The 12620-nt window shown below is 39.0% G+C and overlaps 1 protein-coding gene across 2 annotated transcripts in view; it reads right to left on the bottom strand.

Moving 5' to 3' along the window:
• The window catches only part of LOC143277731 (tropomodulin-like), a 26070-nt gene extending 15602 nt beyond the window's left edge, over positions 1-10468 (bottom strand). The window contains exons 1-2 of one of the 2 annotated variants that reach the window (XM_076582627.1): positions 10354-10453; positions 6814-6914 (exon numbers count right to left, since the gene is read on the bottom strand). In XM_076582627.1, coding sequence (XP_076438742.1) covers positions 6814-6858 — 45 coding nt within the window. In that variant the 5' untranslated portion in view covers positions 6859-6914; positions 10354-10453. Of the gene's footprint in view, positions 1-6813; positions 6915-10353 lie in introns of both variants that reach the window. The other variant, XM_076582628.1, reaches the window with a different exon arrangement.
• Positions 10469-12620: the final 2152 nt, after the last annotated feature.

Genomic DNA, 12620 nt, shown 5'->3' with positions numbered 1-12620 from the left:
CTCTACTGACAGTAAATTGCAGAGATATCAAAAAGAACACTCAACAACTGGATATACTTTATCAATTTATACTGCCAGCAAGGTTGGGCAGCTTTACATTCTAAAGATGTGTAAAATTGTATTAATGTTGCCAATTCATAATGTCTCTCTTTTGTGAACCACTGAAATATCTTTTCAGAAAGAGGTCAGCAGCCCAACAGTTGGTCTACTTTAAATTATACAGTATAAGATCTCTCTCTGAGTCTGAGCTGCACACATCATTGTTTCTCTTCTTAGTCTTTCCTTTATAATTACATATTCTTGAGATTATTCTCTTTTTCTTTCTTTCTTTCTTTTAATTTTATTCTTTTAATTTCCCTTGTGATCAGTCACACCCTGCATTACTAAAATCTATGTAACAACTGGGTAATTGGGCAAAATTGGATGTTAAAACATCTGACTGAAATTGGTGAAAATGCAAACTGACAGTCACATGTTAAGCATCCCCCAACTCACACCCACAATTCTGTTTCTGTAGAATATCTATCACAAAGATTCCCAGACTCATGACTGTACCTGGGGTCAATACCACCTCGATCAATCACCAAAATTTCCCAGGTGACTTGTGACCATACCAGGGATACCCACTAACCCAGGGTCAACACCATCTTCATCAATCACAGAGATGCATAGGTACCAAGCTGTGATCGTGCCTGCAGTCAGTACCCAATCAATCAACTGATCAAAGCATCAAACAGCTAATCACGGAAGGAGTGAGAGGGGTGGGGGAGGGGGTGGAAGGGATAAAAAAAAATACCACATTTGAACACACAGCAAATCTGAAAAGTGATGGATGCAAACAGGCAGGAGAGAGAGATCAATGTTAAGGAAAAGTGTCATGGCCCTTCACTGGGCTCAGTAATGTTTCAACTGATTTCCAAGTATGTATACATAATCCACATGTGCACACACACACACGCACTCACACAGGTATGCAAGCACACACATACACATCTGCCACCTCACACATTAACACATGTATACTGAACAGAGATACCTCCACACACATGCACACAGTGACACAGACACACACACATTTGTATACACACTCACATACATACATATATGATGCATTGATTTCTTGTGTTATAAACTATTAGTATTACAAACATTCATCATTGTGGATCAGAGTTTGTTATAGTATACATTTACAACTTTCTTTCTTAATGATTTGTCATAAGATACACACACACACACACACACACACGCGCGCGCGCACGCACACACACACACACACTGCTAGCACCTGATCATGATGATTGTGATAATGGTAATGGCAGTGATGGGACAGTCTACTATTCAATCAAGTTATGGTTGCTGTTTCACTGAAGTAGCTTGGTTGTAATTTGTGATGTGGATGTGTGTGTGTGTGTGTGTGTGTGTGTGTGTGTGTGTGTGTGTGTGTGTGTGTGTGTGTGTGTGTGTCTGTCTGTCTGTCTGTGTCTGTGTGCATGTGTCTATGACAGACAGATATAGGAGTCCAGAGGATTTTTTCTTCACAATCTGTGCACATTGTGTATATATATACCTGAAAACCTCCTTCATTCTGATTCCCTCACATCTTTTAAATCTCGTCTCAAAACTCAACTTTTCCCTCAGCAATAAGTTCAATTGTGGCAGGTCCACTTCCTTTGTGTTAGCTGTGCTTGACTATGTCACTGTCAGTATGTGTGCATACATATGTATGTGCACATAACTATATGCATGTATATGAATGTGTTTTGTGTGTGCGTGTGTTTATATAATGTCAGCTGTTAGATACACATGTATGTTAAAATGTATGTATGCAGTGTGTGTGTGTGTGTGTGTGTGTGTGTGTGTGCGCGCGCGCGCGTGTGTGTAGTCACATTCTGGTGTGTGTATGTAACACTGACGTAAAATTGTAATGTTTTATGTTAAAAAAAGTGTTTTTGTAAAGCACCTAGAGCAGATTTCTGGATAGTGTGCTATATAAATATCCATTAGTAGTAGTAGTAGTAGTACATTACTGTATTACACACACACTAACAGACTTTACCTCTTAAACCAGGCATTCCATAAAATCTTATTTTCATTAAAAAATAAAATGTTACAAAAAAAAGGACTGGGTACAATGGTACATGGAGACACAATTTCACAGCCAGCAGTGCTACAGAGACTTTAGAAGCCAGACTTGACCGAGAGACAGGACACAGATATGTGCTGTGTTTCCTGACCAGCACTCTCTAACCCACTCCATCTGTCAGTTCAACCAGCCGTGGTGACTACAGGCAGCTTAGCTGGCAACTCTTCTGTAGTGCCTGCACTGGGTCATACAGGTGAAGTGACTCACCTCACTGCACCACAAGTTAACTACAAGAGATAGTGTCCTTTTGACAGGGCCATGACTCATCACCTGCTCCATAACAACTGCCTTCTGTCTAACTTTGCCTCTCCATCAGTCCATGCCAGACTATCTATGATTAGCTCACAAATGTGTGGTTTCCATATCTAGTATAAGATGTTGGAGGAGAGAGCTGGGTGGGTACAGGGAGTGAGGAAAAGAACGAGGTCTGGAGGTTGAGGTATTCTTAGAATAGATTAGATGTGCATCATATGATGCAAAGAGTCCCACACCTTTGACAAAAGCCAGAGGGAGAGAGAGAAAAAGAAAATAGGGAGGGAGAGAGAGTGGAGTGTGAATGCTCCATCTCTCAGTTTTAAACACACACACACACACACACACACATAACCACCACCACCACCACCACACCAACCTTTATTCGCCCCAAATGGCATAGTGTTCTCTAAACTCTCTGAATTTCCCTTTTAAAAAAAAGTATAAAAATAGGGTTTCACTGAATATAATAAAACAGAATAATGTTCACCTCACTCCTTACACTCCATTTCAGTCACAAGTGGTCCACTTGACAGCTAAAGCCAACCACTTACCAGGAATGGATCATCAGGCAAAGTGTCCTAGGGGGAGGGTCAGTCTGTCACCTTGACCAGCCCACCACTATCACTCACTTTGGAAGCAGACTAGAACAGTTTGTATTTATGGACTGTGGTGTCAGGTCCCCTACTGATCAAATTTCACCATGCCAAACATTCCGTCCACTGACCGGGTAAGGTCATTTGTTTCTTTGCAAAGCTTCCTCAAGATGTTTTTGTTTTTTTTAACCAGTGTGCTTAACCAACGTCAAATTTGCAAAGTATGTATCTGAGTATTCAGGATTCTCTCATACAGACTCTCCATCTTCCCCCCTCTACGTACACCTCTATCTTGTGTGTGTGTGTGTGTGTGTGTGTGTGTGTGTGTGTGTGTGTGTGTGTGTGTGTGCGCGCGCGCGCGCGCATGTGTGCATGCGTGTGTATTTGTGTGACTGACTGTGTTAGTGTTAGTGTTAGTGTTTTTGTGTACATGTGTGTGTGTGTGCCTTCAAAGTGAGTCATGCATAGTAACTGTAACAAATGCAGATCAGATGGGCAAGTGCTTAATCAAATAGCCCATGTATTGATTAACAATCCTTGAATAACAATAGTTTTCAGTCTTGAGTGTCCCCCCACCCTTTCCACACAGACACATGCATTCAAACACACACACACACACACACACACACACACACACAAACCACAAACTTATGTATACCCCCACTTGGAGGTCAACACACATGAACACCATGACAGAACAAAATAAAGTCAAACCATCAAGACACCCAATCTTCTATTGACTAAGCCAGCCTAAAGGACTATTCATCTGTGAGTCAAGTTACTGAATGGCAGATCCTTTGCCTTCTGGGAAGAGAAAAGTAGTGCAACACCTGAGCAAATACTTGCAAAGCAAGTATGGTGGGCCTGACACGCAAAGGAGGACACAGCCCAACAGAATAACACACACATTTCCATGGGGTCTCCAGTCTAAATGACTAACACAAACAGTACACTAAACCAGTGTCTGATTGTGAAAACACATCCAGTTAAGCCCACTTGATTAACGGTTCCACTTTTACTGAAATTACATCTATCGGTGGTTTACGTTCAGTTTTGTGGTTTCACTCTTACATCAGGAGGTTTCGTGTTTCACCAAAGGATTCTCAGAGTCAGCAGATTAGATTGCAAACTGGTTTAGTTTTGCATGCTTAATAAATATTCATGTGTTGCTTCTGTGCTGCGCACTGTATACACATGTATACCAGTACACAAACCGTATTTAAACATACTGAGGTACAAGGATTTTTGCCAGTAAGCTGTGTAAACACCCAACAAAGGCAAAATATCAAGTTATCATATAAAATGAAAATAAATGTTAAAAAACCTACCTTAAACAGAACAGGAGGTCAAGGAAAGGGGGAGGGGGGAGGGGAGGAGGGCTAGCGGGATGTCCTGCTTGCTGAATGATACAGGAACTTAAAATAAATGTAACAATTAACATATCCAGACAGATCTATCTCTAATAAGTCTAAGAAACTAAGAAACAGCCTTTCAAAAGAAAATAGTAAAAAAACAGGTTCTTTCTTTCTTTTCTTTTTTTCTCTCTTATCAAGTACCTAATGAAATTTTCTCTTCTCTTCCATTCTTCCCTGACCCCTTGTGAATGTTCATGAATTTAAAGCATAATCATAAAATACTGTATCACACTGAATACCAAAGGACCTTTACAAAAATATCAGAAACAAAAAGCTCTTCATGCAGATCTATGTTATGCTGTCACTGTAGTATCAATATAAGTGAATCAAGTATGTTATTAAATGAGGGTACTAGTTTGAACTTTCACATCAACAAATTCAACAACCACATGAGTTTATAACAGCGACATAAAAAAGTGGAAATTTATGTTCAGCTTTTAACATTTTCAACAATGTCAACACGAGCATGCACAAAATAATGATTATGTACATACATACGTAATGTATTCAAACTCAGAATAAAACAGGCATTAATGTTTTCACACACAGCAAACCACAAGCAACAAAATGCTCCAACCACTCAGAATAAAGTTGCCTTTCCTAGTTTCACCAACTTCAGCACACAGCTATAATCCCCACAATCTTTTCACACACCAATCCAACTTGCAGGGCGGAGCCTAAAGGGACCAACAGACCTGTACAGCCAACAAGACACAGAACAGTGACAGCCACACACAGCAGAGGAGAAAGTCCAAGCCTTTGCACACCAAGTCTTTGAACTGGCTCTTCCTTCCTGAATGTAAGCCCACAACACTTTCTTCATTTTATAAGGCATGTGTGTGTGTGGGTGAGGGGTGGGGGTGGGGGTTGGGGGGAGGGGGGGGTGTTTGTGTGTGTGTGTGAATGACTGGAAACCTTGTATGGATCATTGTTAACTCAGAAAGGTGGTATTATCAGTACCTTTATAAAACACCACAGGTGGTCTGTTTTCACAAGCTCCTAATGTTTTCCCTTCAACAACACAATGCGGGAATGAATGAATGAGTCAGTGATACATATTAATACACTGTATACCATGCATGCTTCATACCGAATTCACTGCATGCACAGCTGTAATATTACAACTTGAGCTGACGTTTGGCAGGGTCACTGCAAACAGCCATTCTATTATATTTCTATACTTTTATCATTTTCTTCTGGCTGTGAGTGTAAACAGTGCACAGGGCATGACTGAGTTTGAAACTCTGCCAAAGTTTGGGAATCAATGCCAGTCATCCCTCTGTCAGGATGAAGCATGCACCAGAACAAAAGTTTAATCATTCTTTGTTGTTGTTTTTTCAAGAAAAAAAAGCTTTCACAGCCTAAATTTTGTTGTTGTTGTTTGTTGTTCACTGCTTGTTGTTTTTTTTTCTTTTTAAATTCAGTTAGAACAAAACACATTACTCATTAGACACAAAACAACAAGCAACAGAACACATATCCATATATGAACACAGCATTTGTTAAAGCATACGTTCTGGGTGTGGGTGGGTGTGTGTGTGTGTGTGTGTGTGTGTGTGTGTGTGTGTGTGTGTGTGAAAAGTTATTTTCTTTCCTTTCTTTTTCTCTAGAATTTGAAACATTTCTCAGAAATCTAAAATAAAATTCACCCTTGAAACCTATGTAAAATAAAATTTAAAAGTGAAAGACACGAAGGGATAGCTGCCTTGTTGACAATATTTCAAAATGCATACAATGAGTGTGCGCGTAAAAAAATGTCCACCAAAAAAAAAAAAAAGTCCGATTTGCAGGGGCTGGAAGATAATATACTCAACATTCTGTTAATGGTTGGTCTGTCATTTTGGTAAACTGGCTGGTTGGAATATTAGCTAAATTACAACAATAAAAGCATTATAAGCAATGTCACACACACACACACACACACACACACACACACACACGCGCAAACACACACACGCAAGCACACACACGCAAGCACACACACACATGCATGCACATGCAATTTAGATGCAATCAAACAGAATAATACCACGTAAGCTCATCCATAATAAATCATAAATAAACAAACTAATACACACACATGATGGCTTGATGCACAAACCCAAAATCACAATCACACTGGTACTAGTGGTAGTATTAGTAATTAGTATACAACTGTGAAATGCGCAAACAGCAAAGATCCTCAACAACAAAAAGTATTTAAAAACAATACAAAATCCTCTTCACAAAACTAGCCTAACTCAGTAACTGCTACAACTCCTGTCTACCAGAACTGGACTGCATGTCCAAAGTCCAACTGGCATCAACATAATCATCTTCAACCCTTCAAGACACTGCCAAGAAGGTAAAAAAACAAAACAAAAAAAACAGCAGTCCATGTGCACTCTGGAATCATTTCCATGGTTACCTTCTCATCAGTCAGTACTGGTGTCACACCCTCCAATGGCTCCATGGTTAGTAGTGCAAAGTCAATGGGATTGATTTTACAAGGCTCAATACTATTGCAGCCTGAGGGACAAACAAGTAGACAAATCGAGTAGAATGGGTCACTGCTCTTCTTCAGCATATTCCATGGACTGAATAAAATTTGGAATTGTACTAGTAAAATTAAATCCCAAATAAATCAAACTTTAAAACAACTATCATTAATAGTATCAATGTGTCACCTTCACAAATTCAGAAGAAAGTCAAGTTCAAATACTCCCAGTATTACTGTTCAATTATCACATTTCCTTCTTTACAACCAAAATTTTACAAATTATACAGCAATTAACAAGAACATGCAGCTCATTAGACATGGAAGTGAGTTAACAAGTCAACAACAAAAAAGAAATTTTAGTGAGTTAAATATCAACAGCGAAAGATCAAAATTACATAAGTTCATAAATCAAAGCATGATTATTGTATTAATAGTTAATTCAATTACAAACAGAAAGCAACACATTAACTGCTGGTGCACACAAAAGTGACAAACTGAAAATTGTTTCTAATAAAGTCAAAGTGATTGACAGAGTCCAAAGAAAAAAGTTGCTTTACACTTTTCACTTTACAGTATCCCTTGACCCCTGCCTGTTATGAACACATTCACAACTTGGCCTTGCCTTCAGGGCAAGTGTCAAGTGACTCAGAAAGTAATTAATAATGTCAAATGACCACAACTTGATCCAATGGGCAGGTAATTTATTGCTCATTAATCTCTCACTCTCTAAAAATCCCCAACAGATAAAAGAGAAGGGCAGCAGATTCTGTATTTCAGATACAGCATACAAAATTACAATGATACATATACTCCCACAATTCCCCACAGCACACAATGATACACTGTGCTCCCACAGTTCCCCAATCAATAAATGAGTAAGGATTAAATTAATGTTCAGACATATATGACTTTTGTCAAGCTGTACTTTGCCATACAATACATGCTGGATGGACAAAGCTAGACACACCTGTGGATGTTCTCAATCCCCAATTCCCATTTCCCTCCTCTTCTTTATGGCGGTGAATGAGGTGGGAGAAAAAAACAATGCCATTCATTTAAAGCTGAACACAGTGTTTGTCTAAAGACAAACAACAAACAATAAGACTATACATGAATAGACTCCTGCCCAATGTATAGATGTGGGAAACTTCACAAATGGTGGTGTGTGTGGGGGGGTGGGGGGGTAGGGGGGGGGGGGAATAAGGAGTCTGGTACAGATTTTCTTTGTTTCAAACTTTGAATAGTCATACATGATACATGTGTAAATGAGATACACACTGCTGAACTGACAGTACACTTAAAATTCATTTTACATATCCAATTAAAATTCCTGAGCTGCCAATTATGACAACTGAGCTCCCTCTTGCCATTTCCCTCTGACTGGAGGACCTAACCAATAAAAAGCATGCTTCTTAACTAGTGACCAAGTGAGGTTATTTTTAGCACTGATGGTTATGATAGGTCTAGATTCAAGATAAATGATCAAAGACTTCTCAGAAGTAGACACTTTAAGAGAAGTTTAGAGAGTGAACCTACTTCCTGGTTTTAATTTTTTAGGATGAAAGGTATAATTGCAAGACAATTTTGGGGAGTGAAATATCATTTAACTTTTAAAATAATAGACTGGAGTAACTGTATGAAAGACATGCATTCTGTGTGTTATCAGAAGCTCTGGACATAACACTTGTGTAAACTAACTTTTTCACTCTAGCCTTCAGCAATCAGTTAAAGAAATTGTTATAAATATAACATGTAGCGAAATAAGTACAATTATAATATGCACAGATTAGAATAACGTGGTGCAGAAATTAATTAAACACCAACCACTGAACTGCTCAATTTACTGAGTTACCATGCTAAGAATTCCTCAAGTCATTGAATTACTTTATTTACTGGGTTAACATGCAAAGAATTCCTTGGTTTAAAAAAAAAATAAAATAATAACATGGTTTTTGAGGGTCAGTATAAAATTAACAAAAGTAGGACCTGGTTGCTCTCCATTTTATGTCTTTTTACTTCAAGTGATACTTAGATTTGAAGTAACTACAAATTAGATCAGAATAATACTAATGTGGTCTAGCTTATCCATAAACATGTTCTTGATACTGAATGCAACCAATCATATTATTTATCCCCAAAAAATACAATTATCTTAGCTATGTCAGTATGTGTTTTTCTTTCAATAGTAAATACCTAATTTTTCAAATTAATCTTATAATGCTGAACACAATAGAGGCAAGATTCGTCCCTACATTGTATTAGTCCTCATCCTGATCCTAATCCAAGTGTCCTGCAAGCTACCCCACTTTACTGCCCGGTGCACTCAACTTCTTTGGTCCCAAATTCAATTGTATATATTTTGTGTCATATGTGCACACAATATATTGCAATTCATCAACAACAACAAAACAAAAAGCATAAGATTATAATGTAAACATTTTCATACCTTTGTGTGTTGTGAAACATAATTCTTAATTTCTAGCCACATTTACAGGTCTGTATGAGCCACTTATTGTGTGTATAAGTGTAAAGCTATCCCTTTACCATTTCAGGAATGATGTCAATTCTTTAATTTAAATGGTAATGGGATCTTATTTACATGCAAATTAACCATGATCTGCACATTATTGGAAATAATTAACAGCTTACAGTTAATTATCAGTTAAAGTGGTGATGCATGGCTGATGATTAATAAACAAAATTTATTTCAATAATATATCAAAACTGAGAACAAACACTGCAAAATATCTCCTGGTTTGAAATTAATATCATGATGGACTGTCTATAGTGTCTCCTTGAGCCCAGGGTTCAATAGGTCATCCATGTGATGCAATAATAGCAATATTTTTTACTATTAAGATGCTCACTAACTGACTAAGTCGACTAACTCAGTAAACATCAATGAAGGCTGAGTCATCGCATAAAACAAACAAAAAAATAAAATAATAAAATGTGGGCCTAGCTTCAAGAGCCAGTTTGCAGACCTGTTCATGTAACTATTAGCCAGTAAATGAATATATATGTATCACTAACAGAATGGCATGGCAATACCTTGTTAGTTTGTAATATAACTAGATTCTAGCATGTACCTGCACGGGTCCTGAGTACGAAGCAGTTCTGGAACTGACGGAAGCCTCGAAAATCTTCAGAGTTAAATTACTGCTTCTTCGTCTTAGTCATGGTATGAATCATATTCCGCATGAACCAAAAAAATGCACACTAATGGGATGGACTGATACCTTCGTCCAAAGCTGTGAGCCGCAAGCTTAACAAATTATCTTATCTTCCACCCCGCAGCGGCATCTGGCATCACCGCTCACTGAACGAGTCCGAAAAAGGACAGGCAGAGCAGACGACTGCTTCACATCAATTTTCGGTAAACACGGGTGATGCTCTAGGGACATGTAGACAGCAAACAGCCAAGAATCATGTGTATTATAAACACGATAGTGCAGATATGAAACTTACCGGTTGGTGTTTCACCGACAAAATGAGGAAATCCCTTCAGACACTGTCACTTCCAGCCGCAAGCAAGCGTCCGATTGCCCCCGTCTGCTTTTCACCTTTACTTCCGAGTAAGCTTACTTCAGAAAAGGTGGATTGGACGGAAATTTCACCAACTGGCGGACCACCAATTGGCGGATAGGAAATACTTCTCTTCTGCTTAATCATCATTATTATCAGCATCATACGTCAACAGATCTTCTTTTCGACACGAAAGACTGATGTTTATGGTTTTGTTATAAAATGATATTAATTTGAACTTGAACTTGACAAAATCAGTATGTAGGCCAACGATAATATTCAAATCGTTCTGTCACATTGCGAGAATACACAGAAGAGTTTAACAGAAGTTTGTATCCGACGTTTACTTTGGAGACGTTACAATAATCTGGTTGGAAGGCAAAGTAGGCTTAAAACAATGAAACAATGAGCTGTTCTGTGTGTTTTCGCTGTGTGACTGAACTCTAGAAGAGATTCGTTTATTCATTTATAGTCTGTTCATCTAAGATGATGCAGTGATATTATAGAGGAACTCTTAGCCGTTGGAGACCCAACACGTCTTAAGGCAGCAGAAAAAGACCCAGTTACGCTTGGCCCTGCTTCAGTAGCATTTCAAACATCAGCCAAATACCTGGGTGTATATTTAGATCAAACCTTGACTATGAACGACCAAATTTCATTCTTGTGTCGCTCATGTAATTTTCATCTCCGAAGGCTAGCCTCAGTCAGACCATATATAACAAAGAAAAATATGGCTCAGTTAGTTTCCTCTTTTGTCCTGTCCAGACTGGATTACTGCAATTCCACTCTTGCAGGTTTACCATCTTTCTCCATCAACAGATTACAGAAAATTCAGAACAATGCTGCACGACTGGTTCTCGCCAAAAAGAAATCTGATCATAATAATAATAATAATGGATACTTATATAGCACACTATCCAGAAATCTGCTCTAGGTGCTTTACAAAAACGCTTTGTTAACATAAAACATTACATCTATGTTACATACACACACCAAAATATGACTACACACACACACACACACACACACACACACACACACACACACACACACACACACACACACACTGCATACATACATTTTAACAATACATGTGTATCTAACTCATACGCACACATAGGCAGGCACAAACTTACATAAACGCTCGCACACACAATACACATACACATTCATATACATGCATGTAGTTATGTACACATACATAATTATGTATACATACATAGTCAAGCACAGCTAACGCAATTGAACTTACTGCTGAGGGAAAAGGTGAGTTTTGAGACGAGATTTAAAAGATGCGAGGGAATCAGAATGACGGAGGTTATCAGGGAGCTTGTTCCACGTCTTTGGCGATTGAAAAGAAAACGATCTGTGACCATAGGTCTTACTTCTGACATGAGGTATCCTGAAAAGTCGAGTATCAGAGGAAGAACGGAGCTGGCGAGACGGGGTATAGATATGGAGGAGTTCAGAAAGATATATGGGGCCAGATCCATTGACTGCAGAAAAGGTCAGAGTGGATAGCTTATAGTCTATTCGATCAGAAACAGGCAACCAGTGGAGAGACTGAAGGAGAGGAGAAACATGGTCAAATTTAGAAGCTCTGCAAATGAGTCTGGCAGCGTTATTCTGAATTCGTTGTAGTCTGTCTAACACGGATATTTGGGAAGGCCGGCCAAAAGAGAGTTGCAGTAATCCAATCTTGAGAGAACCAGAGAGCATACAAGTGTCATGGTTGCATTGGTTGAGAGATAGTGGCGGATAGAGCTGATTCTACGCAGTTCCAAACAGCCGGGCAACTTTACAGATATTCGAAATGTGCTGTTAGAAGGAAAGAGACTGGTCTAGGATTACACCAAGACTGCGAACAGAAGGAGAAAGTGAAACTGGTGTGCTATTGATCAGAACAGAGTCAGGAAAGGAAGGATGTTGACTGACGAAACTTCTTTGGACAGGTTATCATAATTCAGTCTTATCATCATTTAGTTGCAGCTTGTTGAGAGTCATCCAGTCCTTTAGGCCAGCAATGCACTCCTAGGAGTGTTCGAATCACCAGTGCATCAAATTCAGCTATGGAAGCCGACTGATAAAGTTGTGTGTCATCAGCAAAGCTCTCATGCGACATCGCATGATGACTGATGACATCCGACACAGGAGCCGCATACAGCACGAAAAGAACAGGACCTAGGACGGGCCCCCGGTGTGGGACACCA

This window comes from Babylonia areolata, chromosome 35 (genome assembly GCF_041734735.1).
Source record: "Babylonia areolata isolate BAREFJ2019XMU chromosome 35, ASM4173473v1, whole genome shotgun sequence".
Classification (NCBI taxonomy): Eukaryota; Metazoa; Mollusca; class Gastropoda; order Neogastropoda; family Buccinidae; genus Babylonia; species Babylonia areolata.
Note: the sequence above shows the minus strand (reverse complement) of the source record. Positions and strands in the feature narration are given on the sequence as shown.